At 39.6% G+C, this 17,268-nt stretch overlaps 1 protein-coding gene and 1 long non-coding RNA gene across 2 annotated transcripts in view; one reads left to right on the top strand and one right to left on the bottom strand.

Annotated features, from left to right (window-relative positions):
- Window positions 1-3,330: 3,330 nt before the first annotated feature.
- INHBA (inhibin subunit beta A) overlaps window positions 3,331-17,268 on the bottom strand; it is a 17,993-nt gene continuing 4,055 nt past the window's right edge. Inside the window, exon 3 of the mRNA XM_004045337.5 lies at window positions 3,331-8,760. Coding sequence (XP_004045385.1) covers window positions 7,868-8,760 — 893 coding nt within the window. The 3' untranslated portion in view covers window positions 3,331-7,867. The remainder of the gene's footprint in view (window positions 8,761-17,268) is intronic.
- The window catches only part of LOC109027861 (uncharacterized), a 19,290-nt gene continuing 14,157 nt past the window's right edge, over window positions 12,136-17,268 (top strand). The window contains exon 1 of the long non-coding RNA XR_002006958.4: window positions 12,136-12,305. This is a non-coding gene — a long non-coding RNA (uncharacterized lncRNA). The remainder of the gene's footprint in view (window positions 12,306-17,268) is intronic.

Genomic DNA, 17,268 nt, shown 5'->3' with positions numbered 1-17,268 from the left:
TTGTTCAATACAATAATGGGTTAAGGTTACATACCCTGTTTTGTAAAATGTTTAAAGCCCAAAGATAAAAGCTGTTCACCTATCACCTTTTCTCACTCACCAGTGATGCCTAATAGCAGGAGTAAGCTGGGGTGGTCAGGTGATGGACTGGGAACTTGCTGTCTTGGGAAAAGGAAGACAAGCTTGTCTTGTTTCTTTGAAGCTGCTGACACTTGGCTTGCTGGGGACATTGGTTGGACCAGCTAACATTTGCTGTCCATCCCGCTTTAAGGCAATCAAAAAGCCACCCCATCTGTTAACCTTGGCAGTATTTAGCTTGTAGATCACTCTTAAGTCCCCAGAATGTTTTCATACGGCTGTTAAATTAATGATTCAATCAGCCCAATTAGCTAGATTTTAAATTGTAATGCATATCTTATCCAAAGCCCAAAAGGAAAGGACTCTATCTGCCTACTCCGGGTTTTCAATCCGAGGCCATTAGTAACTTCATGGCAGTATGGGCTAGTCCATGATCTGATGGAGACTGGTTTAAATTCACTCTTTTGAGAACATAGAAGTTAGTTGATTTCAGAAGTGCGAACCCCATAATATTTGGTATATTAATAGCTACTAAATGTATGCCACTGATAGAACCTAAGCATTTCATCTGGTTGGCAATTAGATCACATTTAGGATATGATTACTCAGATGGAAAATTAGCTTTATCTTTAAAAAATATCCTATGTACTGACAACTTAGAGTCTTTGAGGGATAAGTAGATCAGCCATGAAACACAAACATTTGTTGTCACATCAATGGCAAGAGGTCTTCCTGGTTTCATTTAGGAGGGTTTGATGGTTGTCTTCAAAGTGGTTGGAAGCTTTAACACAATAAACACTTTGAAGCACAATGCTTTGTCATTCTCCTGCCTTAGGCCTGCCTGTTTCTGGCATAGATTAGCACTGTTTGTCTTTTTTTCCCCTTTCTTTCTTTTTTTCCTTTCTTCCTTTCACAATGGAAGAGTTTCCCCTTAATGATTGCTTTTGTCCCATGTAAGTACCAAACTTTTTAAATGGTTTTTGGCTGTGGAACTCAACCATGTTGATAAAACTTCATTAATGAAAGGCATTTTCCATGGGAACTTTTGTTGCTACATTATAGTATTCGTGTTAGAACATTGGGTCCCCTATATAACAGTGATGCAGGCACCACCACCACCATGACAGCAAGAATTACAGCAGGACATTAACTCTAGCCCTGGGTGGCTTTTTCATTGCTGTTTTCCAACAATGATGGGACCTTCTCTCAACAAGTCCCCTGATGTGTTCCTGAAGAGAAGTTAGCTAAACCAAAAAACATTCTTCATCATTTTTGTTCACTCAGTTGGCCTAATATTTCCTAAAGCCATCTCCAGATTTCAACTGACAAGTTTTCTGCAAGAAAGATGCTTCTCTGGTATCTGCTGAGATCATTTGAAATCATGGTAGAACACCCAGAATTATGGGCTCTTCTTGAAATTGGATATCATCAAATGAGGTAATTGTTCATTTCTAAGAAGCCTGAAACAGCTCTGTGGTTCTTTGCTCGTGGACAAACAGTTTGCCTTTCCTATTTTTCTTACTGTAGGCACTAATTACAGAACAATTAACAAAAGCCTAAAAGGGTGTAATGGAGAATTTCCAATGAATCCTGACTTATCATGGCTGAAAGAAGACTTGAAGGTGGATTAATGTAGAAACACTGGAATTCTATTAAAGGAGCTGGTGCTTGATTTGATAGAAAAAAAGAATTATTACACTGTTCTATTCCCTTTTTCAGTTTGTAAAACTCCTCAGACAATTTTTTTCTAAGAAAGGATTAAACTCCTATATGAAATGGATTTTGATTTTAAATGATGACACATTCTCTTTCTCAGTCCCATATATATGTGTACAGATATCATATATACACACACATAATCATATATATCATGTATACATATGTGTGTATATATATATACATATGTATGCATATTCAAAGTATTTTTCTATACCTGACTTTAACTTTGTTTTCTTTCAGTAATTTTCACCTGGATTATGATAATATCCATATAAATTTCATTACAAGGTTACTCGTTTATAATTCAGTGAAGTTTTTACTTCATCCCTAAAATGTATTCATTATTAAACTTGGCAGGAAATAAAGGCTAATGCAAGTGCTCATGTATGTACCTGCAGGCACACACACACATACATGCACACACAAATGTCCCACTGTCCACAAAGTAAAATAAAGTACTTTGGATTACCCCTAGCAAAATATGAGAATAGCAAGATAAGACGAAGTAATAAATATAAAGCAAAACTAACAATTCCCATTTTCTAATTTGAAAATAGAAACTTTCCTACTAAAGTAAAAAGCGTTTAGGATAAACTTACATGAACTTGGCATTTCACTTCAAGATAAGTGCCAGTGAACTATCTGGTGAGTATGAAGTGTCTCTGCGTTAAAAAGTTAGAAGTGACTCCAACACTCAATCCACTCACCCCCCTTTTTTTTTTACTACATAAGAAAATTAACAGAAAAATGCAATTATGGAAGAACAAAAAGAAAATTAACTTTAGATTTGAATATAGACCTGGGTTGGAATTTTAATTCCAATTAATGTTACTCAGTCATGCCTCAGATTCATCTGTAAAAGCAGCAATAACACCTATTGTGCAGGGTAGTTAAAACAATGATATGTGAATATCAAATGAGGCCATACATGGGACATTCCTCATCCAAATGAGCAGTTTTGGAAGTTACTTTCTCCATATAAACTCTGAGATGGGCACAGATAATAGAGAAAAATTATAGAAGAAAAGGTCGACCTATCAATTAATGTTTGACCTTACTTCTGTAATTCCAAATTCCAACTCTGTTGGTCCCGGTAATAAGACTAAGTACATTTTTCCCCATGTATATAGTTCTCTAGCTCTAGTTGCTCCATGCATTTCCAGTTTTCTAGCTAGAAAGGAAAGGAGGAAGAAGGAAAGAGGGAGGGAAGGAATGAATATCTCTTTATTTCCTGTGAGTAGTTGCCACTACACTTGAAGAAATGGGAAATCAACAAAAGAATAAAATATAAATATTGCTGATCCAAGCATCTGCAGCCCATTACCAGCCTCTGCCATGGCAAAATCTATTCTTTTTCTACTTGAGCTCTCTCACTCCAGCTTTTGTTATCTCCCACATTCAGTCTGTTTCTCATCCTCTTCTGGATAATTACAGTAAAAACAAAATTATCACCCAGCAAAGGATGTGTCAATATGTGTGCAAAGTTGATCATGGAAAATAAATAAGACATAAAATAAAAATAAAAATAAAAAATACATCCCAAACAGGTCTTTTTATTTAACATAAGGCCAAAGAAGCTATCAGGCGTTGCTGAATACTGTCCACTAACTGTACAAAATATTGACTGCATGCCTCGCAAACACCAAAATATCCGCTGGAATGCCATAGAAATAAATAACTTCTGCTATAAACACATGAAAACATATCAAACTGTTATCTCTTTAAACATATTGTAAATAAAAAAATTACCAGTACTTCTACACAATAAATATTAAGAAACCATTGACATAGTTGAAATGCACTCATATAAATTAACAACTTTAATTACATTAGCCAAACAGACATTGGTTAAAGAACTGCATGTAGTATGCAAAACAAAACAAAACAAAACAAAAAACAAAGTAAAAAACCAACAAAATAGAAACAAACAAACAAACAACATCAACCACAGAACATAAAAAGTTTTAAAATAAAACAGGCTTCAGATTATCTTGGCTTTCATAATTATATTTTTCTTTTAAAGAAAAATATCAACCCATTGTCAATGCACTGTTTTTCAAAGCATTTAAATAGAGGGTAAAACCCTTTGGAAATTAATACAGAAGAAATGATTCACTTTATGCATAAAAAATAAATAATAATATAGCTGAGACATGTGGTTTGCTTCTGCTCTTGAAGATGTGAACAGCTTCTAAGCATTCATTTTCTCTGACCCATACAACAGCTTCTCAGTGATACAGGGTTTAATTTAAACACATACAATGTCCACCCCCAAACCTTCTGCCCACATCTACAAGTTTTATTTATTTTGTGGGTTTTTAGGGTGACTAAGTTTTTCTCTACATTGAAAAGAGAAGTTGCCAAAAGGTGCACAGGAAATCATTTTTTTAAGTGAATATGATAATAGGGGTCCGTGCTTAATACAACTGAGACATATTTGTTCTCTGTTTTTTAGAGTCACCTCTTAAAGTCCAATCCCACAATGGTGAAAAAAAATAAAAAGTATTTGTTCTACCTTTAAGGAGACTGCAGGGATTCTCCTTGAAAATGGAGTATGGAATCAATCTTAAATAAATATGAAATTGGTTGGTCTTCTGGGATAAGAAATTCCCAACTCAGTGTGCTGAAATTCACCTGACTTTTTTGGAAAAAAAAGTCAAAAATGTCAATTTGGTCCATAAAATACATGTTACTATTAAAAGATATTTAAAGACAAATTCTTTTCAGAGCTTCTAAGGTTGGTGTGGGCAGATTTTTAAGAGCCTAGAGTTTAGTCTTAGAGGAAGAGTGAGGAGATAGTAAGGTTAGATAGAGCCACTCAGTTTCAAGAAAAAAACATACTACTAAGAATCCCATATGTTATAATTTAAAGCCTTTACTTTTGGCCTCATGCTGCTAGGTGAAAGAGTGGTTGTTCACAGGACTTGTATTTTCCAAGATTATTAAAGATGGTAAAATACTATCTTTCAATGTTATCAAAAAATGGTAGCAATTTATACTTCTATTTCAAAGCCATATAAATTTAACAAAATTAAAGTTTGTGGGTGTTTGATAACCCAATCACTCAATATCCAATTAAAATATGGAATAAGTTTCAAATAAAATATGGAATTACATTTCTCTGCTTCTGATAACTGTGGTCACTAATCAACCCCCATGTTATCCCCGATATGTCTAGGACTTAGCTTAAAAAGATAGCAGATGTATTTGAGATGAGTGGGAACTATACATGGGTATCAGCTTTCTTGGTAAATTTCTGCTTTTTCCATGGCCTTGACCATCTTTGCTACTGCGCAGTGAACCAGGACTTAATTTCTCACACTGTTTCTGCAGGTTCCGGTACCAAAGAAGATGCAGTTCAAAATACTGCCAGTTTTCCAAGAAATTTTGTAAAGTTGAACATGGCCATCTACTCTTGCCTTAAAACTTTTCTCACCACACCCACCTTCCCACATGCATGATATCCAAGGTCGATAGACCTGGATTAGAATCCACTCTCAAGCTTCTCATGCAGTGCATATTGTATTTTCTGCATAAGAAAGGGCGGCCTGTAGAACACAGTAAGTGTATTTGCCCAGTAGTGACATTGCCTACATATAGCCAAGTGTTATAGTATACCAACTTAGTATATTTTTCAAGGAGAGCTAAACCACCTTTTGTAATGTTTGGTTTCTCACTGTTATCTTCCTTTCCTATAATTAATTTATTTTAATCTACAAATTGACATAGGGCTAAAAGCTTCAATATTTTACAAAATATTAATTAATGTAATTGTTCCCAATTATTAGAAACTTTTTTCCATTTTTCAAAATGTTTGCCAACTTCACACAAGTGTGTAAAAATAGGGCTCTGGATTTTCAAAAGCACATACATGAATAATTTATTAGCTATTCCAGGCAAGCTAAATACTAGAATAAACTAGATAAAAACTTGGCTTTAAGCATGTACTTTGATATTTATAAAACAAAGGTGTTTTTTTTTTTCATTTCTGCATCTGAATCAATACAAATTTACACATGAAGAGTTTTGGCTATAAATTAAAATTTTCAAGATTTTTACTACTGCCCTCACCTCTGCCTCCTCTTAACTGTTCTCTTCCTTACTCTCCCTCTCTTAACACTTTCTCCCAAATTAATTATCTTTTAGTTAGTGATGATATTATTTTTCCCAGCTGGTACAGGTAATATTTCTCACAACCAAGCCTTAATCATTTTTAAAAAATACACTCAACTCTAATTCTGGCCTAAATATTATTTTTCTGAAAAAGCTTCTGATTTAAGATTGATTCCAATAGACACTAAGTTGGAAAAACATCAGCCCAGAGTTTTGATTATCATCCTGTTTTCCCCACAGGGGATAACTTGTAGAAGTGGGAGGGGGCACAAAAAAGAGGAGGAAATTTGATCCCTGTACAACGAAAGAGGGCCTTGCTGAATAGTCACTGGAATTTCCAGGCTTTTTCCCATCCGAATTTTTGAAATGTGCCCACCTAGTTCAGAGTAAAAGCAAAAACTATAGCCTATCCTTCTTAAAAATACTGTGTTTTGCACACAAACATTCATTGCTTTAAGAACATTAAAAAATGACAGCCTGAAGTGCTTAAAATGTGTATGGACATGGTACAATACATGTATATATACATACAGATATGCATATGCACAAGCAATGTATATATACACATACAAGCATGTAGTTCCATGAATCTGATTGAACTTGATATCCAACAGTGTACAACTACTGTACATCCAGTATGAAATGTCCTGTTTCATGGATGTAAAAGGAGTCAAAAACCAAACTTCTCAGGTCTTTTAAGCCTGAACACAATCCACACTACTCAACCTTGAATCCCAACCCCTGACTCATTGATGGTGAATGATACCAACCACAGACAGACTGTTTAAAGGCTCACACAAATGTCTTTGGTGTATGTGTCTATTTTTTAAGGTACAAAATAATAATAATAATTATAATTATAATAATAAAAATAGCTATTTTGTGTGCTGTAGCAGTTCTTTTATAGCTCACATTAAGTGCAGCTCTTAAACCCCACCCCCACCCCCAACCAAAGAAAATACTTGTTAAATAAGGATTAGACAGGTCAAACACCATTGTAGTGCAAATAGTAAACGATTAAAAAAAAAACAACAACAACATTTACAAAATATAGAAATGTTTGGATCCAACAGATGGACAAACATATTCCTTTCAAGTATCTCTCCTTGAAGAAAATAAAAATTAATCAGATTACTTCCAATACAAAAAAGTCTCTCTTTTTGTTCTCTCTCAGGTAAACAGTTTCAAACCTATTAGGTTGCATAGTTCTAAGATCATAAGCACCTTAACGAAATATAACTTGGTATTCTTTTTTCCTTGATCTTTCATTCTTTCCATACTTGTTCTCAATTTTTTAATGTTGTTTGTTTTGTTTTGTTGCAAAAGTGGTACAGAAAAAGGAAGTGTGACCACCTGCACACGATTGTTCTTTTACCAGTATGTGTATATATGTAATGTGTGGAAATGCCTGTGTGTGTGTGTGTGTGTGTGTGTGTGTGTGTGTGTGTGTATGCTGATATACACAGAGATAAGTGTCACACAGACATACCTTATGACCTGGGTAATTGGGTAGGAAAGTGCCTGTGATGGGCCCTTTCAAACTCATGGCTTTCTAGATGCTATTTGGGTTGTTCTAGTCCACACTACTGCAGACTAGATTGGTTGATTCAAGGCTCACAAGGGAACCTCAAGGGGGGAAAGGACAATACCCCATTTAAACAACTGATGTCATCAGTGTGATTTCAGAAGAAATAAAGGGTACACCATTCTCCCTTTCCCTCCCAATTCCTGTCTCTTTCACTGCTTCATCTCTGAGCCCTGGCTAAGGATTTTTTCCACATCTTCCTTCATCTGTTTCATCAGGTTTTGTTTTTAATTTACTTTTGTTTTTTTTGTTTTTTTTTTTTGTTTTTAATTTCTATTTTTCTGGTTAACTCAGAAACCTTAAAAATTTCTTCATTTTGCCACTGTCTTCTCTGGACAACTCTTGCTCCCTTTCCCCCTGGGCTGGGCAACTCTATGAGCACCCACACTCCTCCACGATCATGTTCTGAATGTCCTTTTTGATGATGTTTTGACCATCATCATAGTACAACATGGACATGGGTCTCAGCTTGGTGGGCACACAGCACGATTTGAGGTTGGCAAAGGGGCTATGGCCCCGCATGCGGTAGTGGTTGATGACTGTTGAGTGGAAGGACAGTGAGGACCCAGACGTGCCTGCTATATGGCTCGGGCACTCACCCTCGCAGTAGTTGGCATGATAGCCAGAGGGAGCAATGATCCAGTCATTCCAGCCGATGTCCTTGAAACTGACAAAGAACTGTTTCTTACAGCAGATGTTGACCTTGCCATCACACTCCAAGCCCCGCCGACGCCGGCGATGAGGGTGGTCTTCAGACTGCCGGGCCTGCAGCATGAGGAAAGGTCTGTGCGACTGCTCCTTTTCCTCATCTGCTCCTGCCCCACCTTCACCTCCGCCCTTCTTTTTCCCTTCCCCCTCCTCTTCTTTCTTCTTCTTCTTGCCCAGGAGCACCAGGCTGGCCCCACTCTCCTGGCACTGCTCACAGGCAATCCGAACGTCCAGGGAGCTCTTGCCCTGGTCCAGCAACCGCTGGATGCTGCTGGAGACAGGGAAGACATGCCAGGTGCTCTTCCGAGCGTCTACTACTTTTTCAGAGAGCAACAGTTCACTCCTCTCCCCCTTTAAGCCCACTTCCTCGGCCTCTTCCCCTGTGTCCAAGCTGCCCTGCGGGTGCTTCTGCTGCTGGAAGAGGCGGATGGTGACTTTGGTCCTGGTCCTGTTGGCCTTGGGGACTTTTAGGAAGAGCCAGACTTCTGCACGCTCCACCACTGACAGGTCACTGCCTTCCTTGGAAATCTCGAAGTGCAGCGTCTTCCTGGCTGTTCCTGAAGATGAAAGACAGCATAAGAGAAAACAGGGACACCTGTTAATTCCAACATTTACATGCACTCGCAAATTTCAGGCAAGCAGGAGTCTTCTGTGATAGACCCTCTTGAATAGGGGTCAACAAATGACAGCCCATGGGCTGAAACTGTTTCTGTACTGCCTGCAAACTAAGAATGGCTTTTATACTTTTAAGTGGTTAAAGAAAAGTGATATTTTGTGACATGTGAAAATTACCTGAAAGTTAAACATTAGTGCCTGTAAATAAAGTTTTGTTGGAGCATGGTTATGCTCATTTCTGTACATGCTGCCTATGGCTGTTTTTGCACTATAATAACCAAGGACTGCGTAGCTGCAACAGACTGCCTGGCTCACAAAGCCTAAATTATTTACTCTCTGGCCCTTTATAGAAAAAAGGTTTTGGACCCTTGCTTTAGAATGAAGAGGGCCTGCGAGTCTGTGTCTGTTGACTAATTGCTTAACCTCAGTTTCATCTTCTATAAAAATGGGAATGACATAAGGACATTTGACCTGTTATCTCACAGGTTTAGGAAGGTCAAATGAGATAACATAAACAAAAAGACACTGTAAGCTCTAGAAAGCTAAGGAAATACTATTCTCAGACAAAAATGCAGCCCCTGGCCCCACCTCGCTGTGTAAGTCTGTGCAGTCCAGACACACTTGAGCCAGCCTCTTCTTCCCTTGTCACAGCCTGATTCCTCCGCCATCACCTCTTTGCTGGGTCACTGCAGCAGCATTTTCTTTACTTTGCCTCTGCAACACTAAGGAAGGCCTCCTCTCCAGTCATTTCTCCATGAAGCAGCTAAAGGCATCTTTCCCACAGGTGGATCTGATCACATCACTTCTTCTTGAAAGTCCTTTACTGAGTTCCTATTGCTCAGTATCCAACAGAAAGTGCCTGGGACTTTGGGCTCTGTACATGCTGTTCCTCCCTTGAATGTCAGCTCTTGCCCAGTCCTGTTCTCTGGGGTCTAAGGCCTTGAGAATTCCACCCCCTTTCTCACCTGCAGGCAGTGACACCTGCTGTTCCTTCTGCCTTAAGTGCTCCTGCCCCAACTCCAACATACCACCCTTAGTGCTGCCTTTAATAATGTTTCAATTTTCAGATTGTTTGGATGACAGTTCCTCTAGGAGGCTTACCTCACATCACCTCCACCACCACCCTCCTGCCAGCCTGGTTTAGAATGCCCGGGGTCTAAGATCACTATCATAGTCTAGTGTTTAGCAGAAAGTAGCCAATGACTTGATTACTTATTAACAAATGGAGGCGTCCTTAGCATTGAGTTCTATTAAATTAAGAGAGCCACCTAGTACCTCTGAATCCCCCATTTTTGCCTCTGACCCATTACAGTGCAGATTAATGGGCACCAGAAACATATGTCAAATAGCAATCGCTGCTAATGGACAGGAAATCCCCACATTGTCAGGGCAGTTGAATTTAGCAACCACTCAGTTCCAGCCTAACTCTAACATTAGAAAGTCACCTATTTCCTTCTCTTTTCCTAAGCAACTGTATGTTTAATGACACAGCAACAATTACTATGAAAGCAGGTATCCAAACTAAAATTTTTTGATTAATCAAATATTTTCCCTCACTTCCATTTTTCCCACTTGGTGGCATATAGAAACTTATCCTCTTTTCCATGACCGTGGACCTCCTTACAACTGTCTGCTGTACATGTATCCCATGCACAAATCTGGGAACAATCTTCAAGAAGTTCATCTTAGAACTTGCAACTCCCTGGGAGGATCTCCCTGCCTGGATTTCTATAGTTAACGGAAATCCAGCCATACTTATCACTCGAGGCCCTGAGATGTTTACGGTACTATAAATTTTAGGCACAGTTTCAAGTTCTCTGCAGCAGAAGGCAGGCTTTTCTGTGCATTGCGTACTGTGGATTCTGTTCTTAATTTAACACACTCTGCACACTGTGATTATGATAGTGGTAAATTCACTGAGGCAAGGGCCAAGCAGGGCTGCAGATGGATAGGAAAGGTTCTCTGGCATCTTTCTATAAACTTACGAGGATGCTGGCCATGATGATGATGGCGGTGGTAAGGGGAGTTCCTCTGACTCTGACCTCATGTCTTTGGCAGGAGTTGAAATGAATAATAAAGCCGGGTTTATGATTAGATAGAATACCAGAGCAGAGAGCAGTTAGAGGGAGAAGCTGTCTTATTTTAGGAAGCATGATGACTTATTTTTTCAAAATCTGAATTCGATATTCCCCTTTGCTAAGAATTGGTGTGGGTTTTGTTGTCGTTGTCTGTTTCTTAACAAAATAAAAGAGAAGAAGATTCCCATAAGCAGAGCTTAATCATTTAAATCTAAAAAGGCAATCATCAGTTGATTTTAGGGTGGCAGGGTCCTGCCAAGGCCTTAGGAGAAGGCCGAGGGAAACCTCTCAAGCCTTGGATAACTGGCCTGGAGGGTGTGCAGGTTTCCTCCAGCGTGGGCACATCTGCCTTGCCCCATGGAGAATGTTAACAAGATACCTGCTGTTTTCCCTTCTGCCTCTATGCAGGACAGCTTCTGAAATCCTAAACTGCACAGGGTGTCACTCCAAAAACAGAGAGATGGTAGCTGCTAAATTAGAGAACCCAGAGGGCACAAGGTTGGGTTTTGTTTTTCTAGGAAAGAGTGTGAAACTGGAGCGTCTGACTAGTGCCCCGGATAGGGAGGCTCAATGGGTTTGGGGTAACTCATCCCCATGAGCTCTGCTCTACTCTCATCCACATCTGCCAGAAGGGGTCAGGGTGAAGGCCGATGGACAGCAGTGCTGACCCGCACGCAGTGGACTTTCCATGAATAACTCCCAAGGCCGACTACAGATGTTTAGGTGGGGGTGCCGAGGGAGGGTTACTTGGCTGACTAGAATCAGGGACAGCCGTGTGCAAATTGCTTTTGTAGGGCTAGAGAGGCTGAGGCTGCTGGCTTCCAGTCACACAGCCTACAGGACAGCCCCTCATTTCACAAGAGCAGGTTTCTGATGCATGATCTAGCCCCACCCCTTCTTCACAGGCAGCTGTACTTGGAAGCAAATGATTTAGTGTTCCTGAGAGAGGATTGTACAAAGAGAGTACTCATTAGAGGGGGCTCAATCTGTCAGGTGCTGTTATATTAGGATCAGAGAGTCATCATAAAATGACTTTCATGCTGGTCTTGGCTGATAATTAACTGCATGGCATCGCCTGCGTATTGTGGAGAGGCAAGGGTGCTGATTTATGCATCCGTTTAATTATCTGAATTGAAAGACTCTGTTCCCTGTATTTGCATCCACTGCCTGTGTGCTTTCTCTCTCCCCCATATTTCTGACATTTGGATTTTCCCCCTACTAATTGACAAGCCTGTCGCCTCCTTCTCCTGGTGTCCATTTCTGGAACTGCTATTTGTATATTGCATGATATTTTATCAGGAAAAAAAATAAAACAGATCTAATTTCATGAAAATGCTGTTGCCATAATGCTCAGGAGAACAGGGGGAAGAGAGAGATTCAAGTCTTCCTAATGTCTACCTTATATGCAGGTACATTTTACAAGTTCTATTGTATTCTGACTTATTAAGCAGTGCATATTTCTTTCTTTTACATTAGCTTTCATAGCAGAAGGGTGTGGGGAGATGAGACTGCTGGAAACTGACGTGGGATTGATGTTTATCAGGGCTGTAGGCTTCAGAAATATATTAAGCCTCGGAATGTCCTAGGTATGAAAAAGATAATAAATAACAGGTCAATTTATTATATTCCCTTTATCTCTATATTACCTGAGAGAGATTGCTATACTGCAGTGACACTTTCAAGATGCCCCAATCCTCCAATCTCCATGCATAACAATTTGAAAAAGGGAAGGTTGACTAAGGCTGGGATGTTCAGGATCAATTTCTAATCAGTTTCAGGTTTTACTCAAATATCTCATGCTGTAAACTCTTGAAATGAATGTCTTCCCATAATGCGCCGTGAGCAGGTTCTGCATTAGTTTGTACAGGTGCGACCTAGGTTCCTGCACTATTACCTAGCTAACCAGATATAGCTGGTTGCTTTGCGAACCTTTCATTACCTACTCTCTAATAATATTCTTTTCATCCTCTGTGCTATTTTTTCCCTCCCGAGGCTTGTGAGCAAGGCTGTATCACAGCCTGCTCTGCCTGAGTAATTCACTAAGAAAGTCCCACGCAAATCCATGTGGGTGATAATATTTCATCACTTAAACCTCTATGAGCTCGGTGGACACATACCAAAGAGAGAGAAAAAGAGGTGCAGAAAAATGGGCAAAGAGAAATTTTGTACCTCACAGGGAATACCTCTGAAATGCTGCTGGGTGGGAAGGATTGGACAGAGGAGAGACTGTGTAAGCTGGAAGGAAAGATAGCTGGAAGGGTGTTTGCAGCACATTTTCCTTTGCTTTCAGAATTTTAAAAATGTTTTGAATATGTCAATCACGAAGGCATGCCAAGGGTTAAGCAACTAAGCCCCTTGTTGTTCCCTCCCCCTACACTAAGATGCAAAATCCTGGACTCATCCAAAAGTCCAGCATCTCAGATTTGTGGGGGTATGAACATTTTCAGTTAAATAAGCAACACACACATGCAGTGTTTCGATTTGGTTTTGTTTTCCTCACCAGGGTCCTGCTTAAAATATGTTGCTCTTTTACATATGGGCAATAGTTATGTCTCTAATGTGAATGTGGAAAGCCTCGTTGTTTATAGAACATATTTAAACTTACCATGGGGTGGGGGCTGGGGGAAGCCTCCCTGTAAAAAGCGTCTGTTCCTTTAATTTTCCATTCTTCATCAAGATTTCACTGTGCCTAGATATGGTATAGTCAATAGTAAGGGTATACACAACTACCATTTACAGGGTGCATTCTCTGAAGCTCTAACTTTGCATTTGGACTGCTTCCAGGGGTTTCTGCAGAAAGCAGCAAGTGAGGTCTTAAGGTTATTCCTCCTTTGACCTACAGTAGAGGATCTTTCCTGCAGTAGAACTATAGGTTTGGCCATAAATTATCTTGATTAATTTTTTAGCTTTAATGTCCCTCCTTAGGGTCCATTATTGATTTATAAATGCCCTGGCACAAACATCCATCATCCATGCCTCTTCCATTAAAATGGTGATGAAAAAGGTTAAATATTTTGGGAGAAAGGGGTTTTAGGTTCCTACAAGTAGCAAAAATTCTTAAGGTTTAAACCACAAAATTTCAGAGACTTCTTCCAAAGTTCCTGAGAACTTTGGCACTTCTGATTTTGGACTTAGGAACCAGTCGAGTACGAAGAATTCAGAACTACAGCTAGGAGATCACGTGCAAGTATTTTTTAGCAGAAGAGGGGCCAAGACAAATATGTGTTTTCAAGAAAAGTGCCTGGGAAGGTATTACTGCAGTTCTTTAAATATTACAACGGACTTTCCACCCTGGCATCTCCACCACCCCCAGCCCAGTCCATCCACTGCACAGGCCGCAGACCACTATTAATCTCTTTTCCCATCTTTCCCCACCATTTCTCTCTACACCCTCAGTTCGGAAACAAACGCATCCTCAGAAGCCGAACACCATGTTCCCACAAGGCATTACAGAAAGAACCTTTTTCCTCCCTGTTTGAAGTCACTTGTCATTTGTCGCTGGTGGAAACTGTTGATAAGGCAGGAAAACTAGGCAACAAAATCAGGGGAGACGGAAGATGTTTTTGTTACGACCCGGGAGACCGTATTAGGGAGAGACTTGTGAGCAAATCAGTATCGCTGATGATTCATAGTCACATTTCTCCCTGCTCCGCTTTGTTTGCTTTTGAAATTTATCACTCGTCTGCCTTCCATAGAGCTCCGGAATGTTCACATGTATCACTAGAATTTCCATTTCCTTTCCTTCTGTCTCATTTAATGTATTACAGGTAGTCATGTTTCTCCCATCTCATAAATTCCTAACTTTTTCTGCAGGATGAGAGGGAGCAGGCGGTAACTGATAATCACCAAGATTAGGGCGCTACAGACAGGGGCTTCCAGTAGGCGCAACTGCCTTTCCCTGGATACAGTGACAAGGAGCAAAAGTCTTTGGAACGCGCCCTCTTGTGGCCGCTCTTCCCCATTATTCACGGAAGAGAGCGTGTAACCCCTAAAGGCATCCCTAAAGGAGGGGTGATTCACAGAAAAGTTCGGAAGATGGGATTGGAATGGTGGGAGTCAGCTTCATTTTGAGATGGCTTTCTTGGGGTGGGGAAAATGGTCATCCAAGCAAAGCTTCTTGGATCCCTGTCTGGGCAGTGCAAACTTCTAACTCAAATCTTCCATACATAGTATCCTCCAAGGGGTAGACTTATGTGTTGCTCTTAACAACACCTAGGCTACGTGAGCACATCCATTTCTTGGTGTGTCATTTGTCTTTCTTTCCCTATTCTTTCTACAACAAGTGATATCAATTGCTAAGCTAATTACCAGAACCCACATCCAGGTTTAACAGCATATGGAGACTTAGAGGTACATTATTATTATGCATTGATTGACCACCTACTGTCATGAGTCAAAATAAAATAAAAATAAGCTGCATCAGCCGAAAAGGCCACTGAATTTATCTTCATTGACATTTATAGTGATAGCTTGGCTTTACCCATCCCTTCTATCTTTCCTTGTGAAGAACTCTGTAGGCCTTAAGGTAAAACATTGAGGGTTTTGTGCCAGCCATGCAAAGAACACACTAACCTTGGTGAGAAATCTTGGGTGATGTGACATATATAAAAATAAAATAATTTTTGTTTGCTGGGATACATTTCAGAGAGCCTTAGAGTGATTCCCTGCTGTTTAGTCAATAACAACTAGCATCAACTTTACAAAAATTGAGCACTTTCTACCTAAACAGGATGGGACAAACTCAGTTAAAAGAGTCCTCAGCACTTCAGCTTTTGGAGGCTCTCTACTTCTGTAGCCATGCCTTGGCTTTATCCAACAATCAAGGAGAGAAAAGGCAAAAATTAAACGTAGCCTCAAATTGAAGAATCTTGAGGTTGAAAGGGGCTGCTATGGGTCTGCATCTGTGGCATGCTCATGGGTGACAATCTCTGGATTCTATGCTGCACAAAATGGTTATAAGGGAAAGAAAAATGCATTCCTTTTTCTATTCTCCAAAAACTCTTGACATTCCACATAGTTGGAATGTTATTAAAGTTGAATTATTCCAAAAGCAACAAGACATAGGTCTTTTCTATTCATGTTCATATATTTGCTACAATCATTTGGATGATAAATGTCTTTTCCTGGACTAGCAAAATCAGCAGCAAAATGCTCACGTGGTTTTCTGCTTGAAGAGTAGACAATCCATACAGCAATCATTAAATACGTGAAATTACTTAAATCAACTTGAAGTTGATGTGTGAAATCCCTCAGAGAAAAATAAGCAATTGTAATAAGTGTTTTCTAAGAATCCAAAGTCAAGTTGTAAAGTCAACCAGGAGTTTCCCATTACAAATCTTAAACTTGACTCAATGTGAACGTCCAACGAATCGCTTTTTTAAAAGTCGCTCATTTTCTTTCAAACTAAACACCTAACTGAGAAGTAAAAAATGACAAGATCTCATACAACTGAGAGAAGATTGGCACAGAAAGGAAGACCACACGTAAGAAAGAATGGAAATGGTCAAATTTTTTCACTGCCAAATCTCTAAATGCTAAGAGAGTGATTTGCTATACAAGTCCAGTAAGTCAGAAAGAGGGGCATATTGCTAGTAATGGTAGTGCGGTTAAAAGTGGTCAAAGGCATAGGTATACTTAGTCATATGACATGGTTAAAGGCAACTGGATACAAGCTGTCACTGAATCCATCATGTGTGGAGGTTGGTATACAAAGACAGGAAGCAACCCTCTAGACCACTGAAATCTGTTTCACACGCACAGCCAAATATTGTAAATATTTTCTTTTTTACCTTTTCCCACCATGAAAAGTTGAGAAAAAAAAAATGGGTGTCAACTTGAAAAGTTCCAACCTAGCATTCTTCCTCAAAAAGCTCCAGAAGATAAAGTCCTAATGATCATGCCTTTTGGGGCTGGGTTAAGAAAGAGCTTTAGGGAAAGAAAGTAGGATCTTCCCTAAGTGAGAGAGGCTTCTGGTGAGACAGCCAAACTGGGAAGCTTGTAGGACACCAGGGCTTCTCCTGCAAGGGGAAGCCACACAGCCAGCAGGCTATCTGCACCCCCGGAAAGATGCCCTGGTCTTTCATGGTTTTCTTGAAAACAGAACATCTGAGTCAACAGGTTTTCAGATTGGAAATTCTGAGTGTTGCCTTAATTGTTTATACTGCTGCGGCAAACTTTTAAACAAAAATGCTGGGAGTCCCTGCACATACTTTACTGGCCATATGCTCTACCAAACAAAACAATGGCATTCCTTTCAAATGGAGTTGGCAAAGGATGCAATTCTTTAGCCTGGCATTACCATGAAAGTAACACAGTATTAACACATCTGTGTGTCTGACGTGTATGGGCTTGCAGGCATGCAAAGGATCTGTG

The sequence above is a fragment of the Gorilla gorilla genome, chromosome 6 (genome assembly GCF_029281585.2).
Source record: "Gorilla gorilla gorilla isolate KB3781 chromosome 6, NHGRI_mGorGor1-v2.1_pri, whole genome shotgun sequence".
Classification (NCBI taxonomy): domain Eukaryota; kingdom Metazoa; phylum Chordata; class Mammalia; order Primates; family Hominidae; genus Gorilla; species Gorilla gorilla.
Note: the sequence above shows the minus strand (reverse complement) of the source record. Positions and strands in the feature narration are given on the sequence as shown.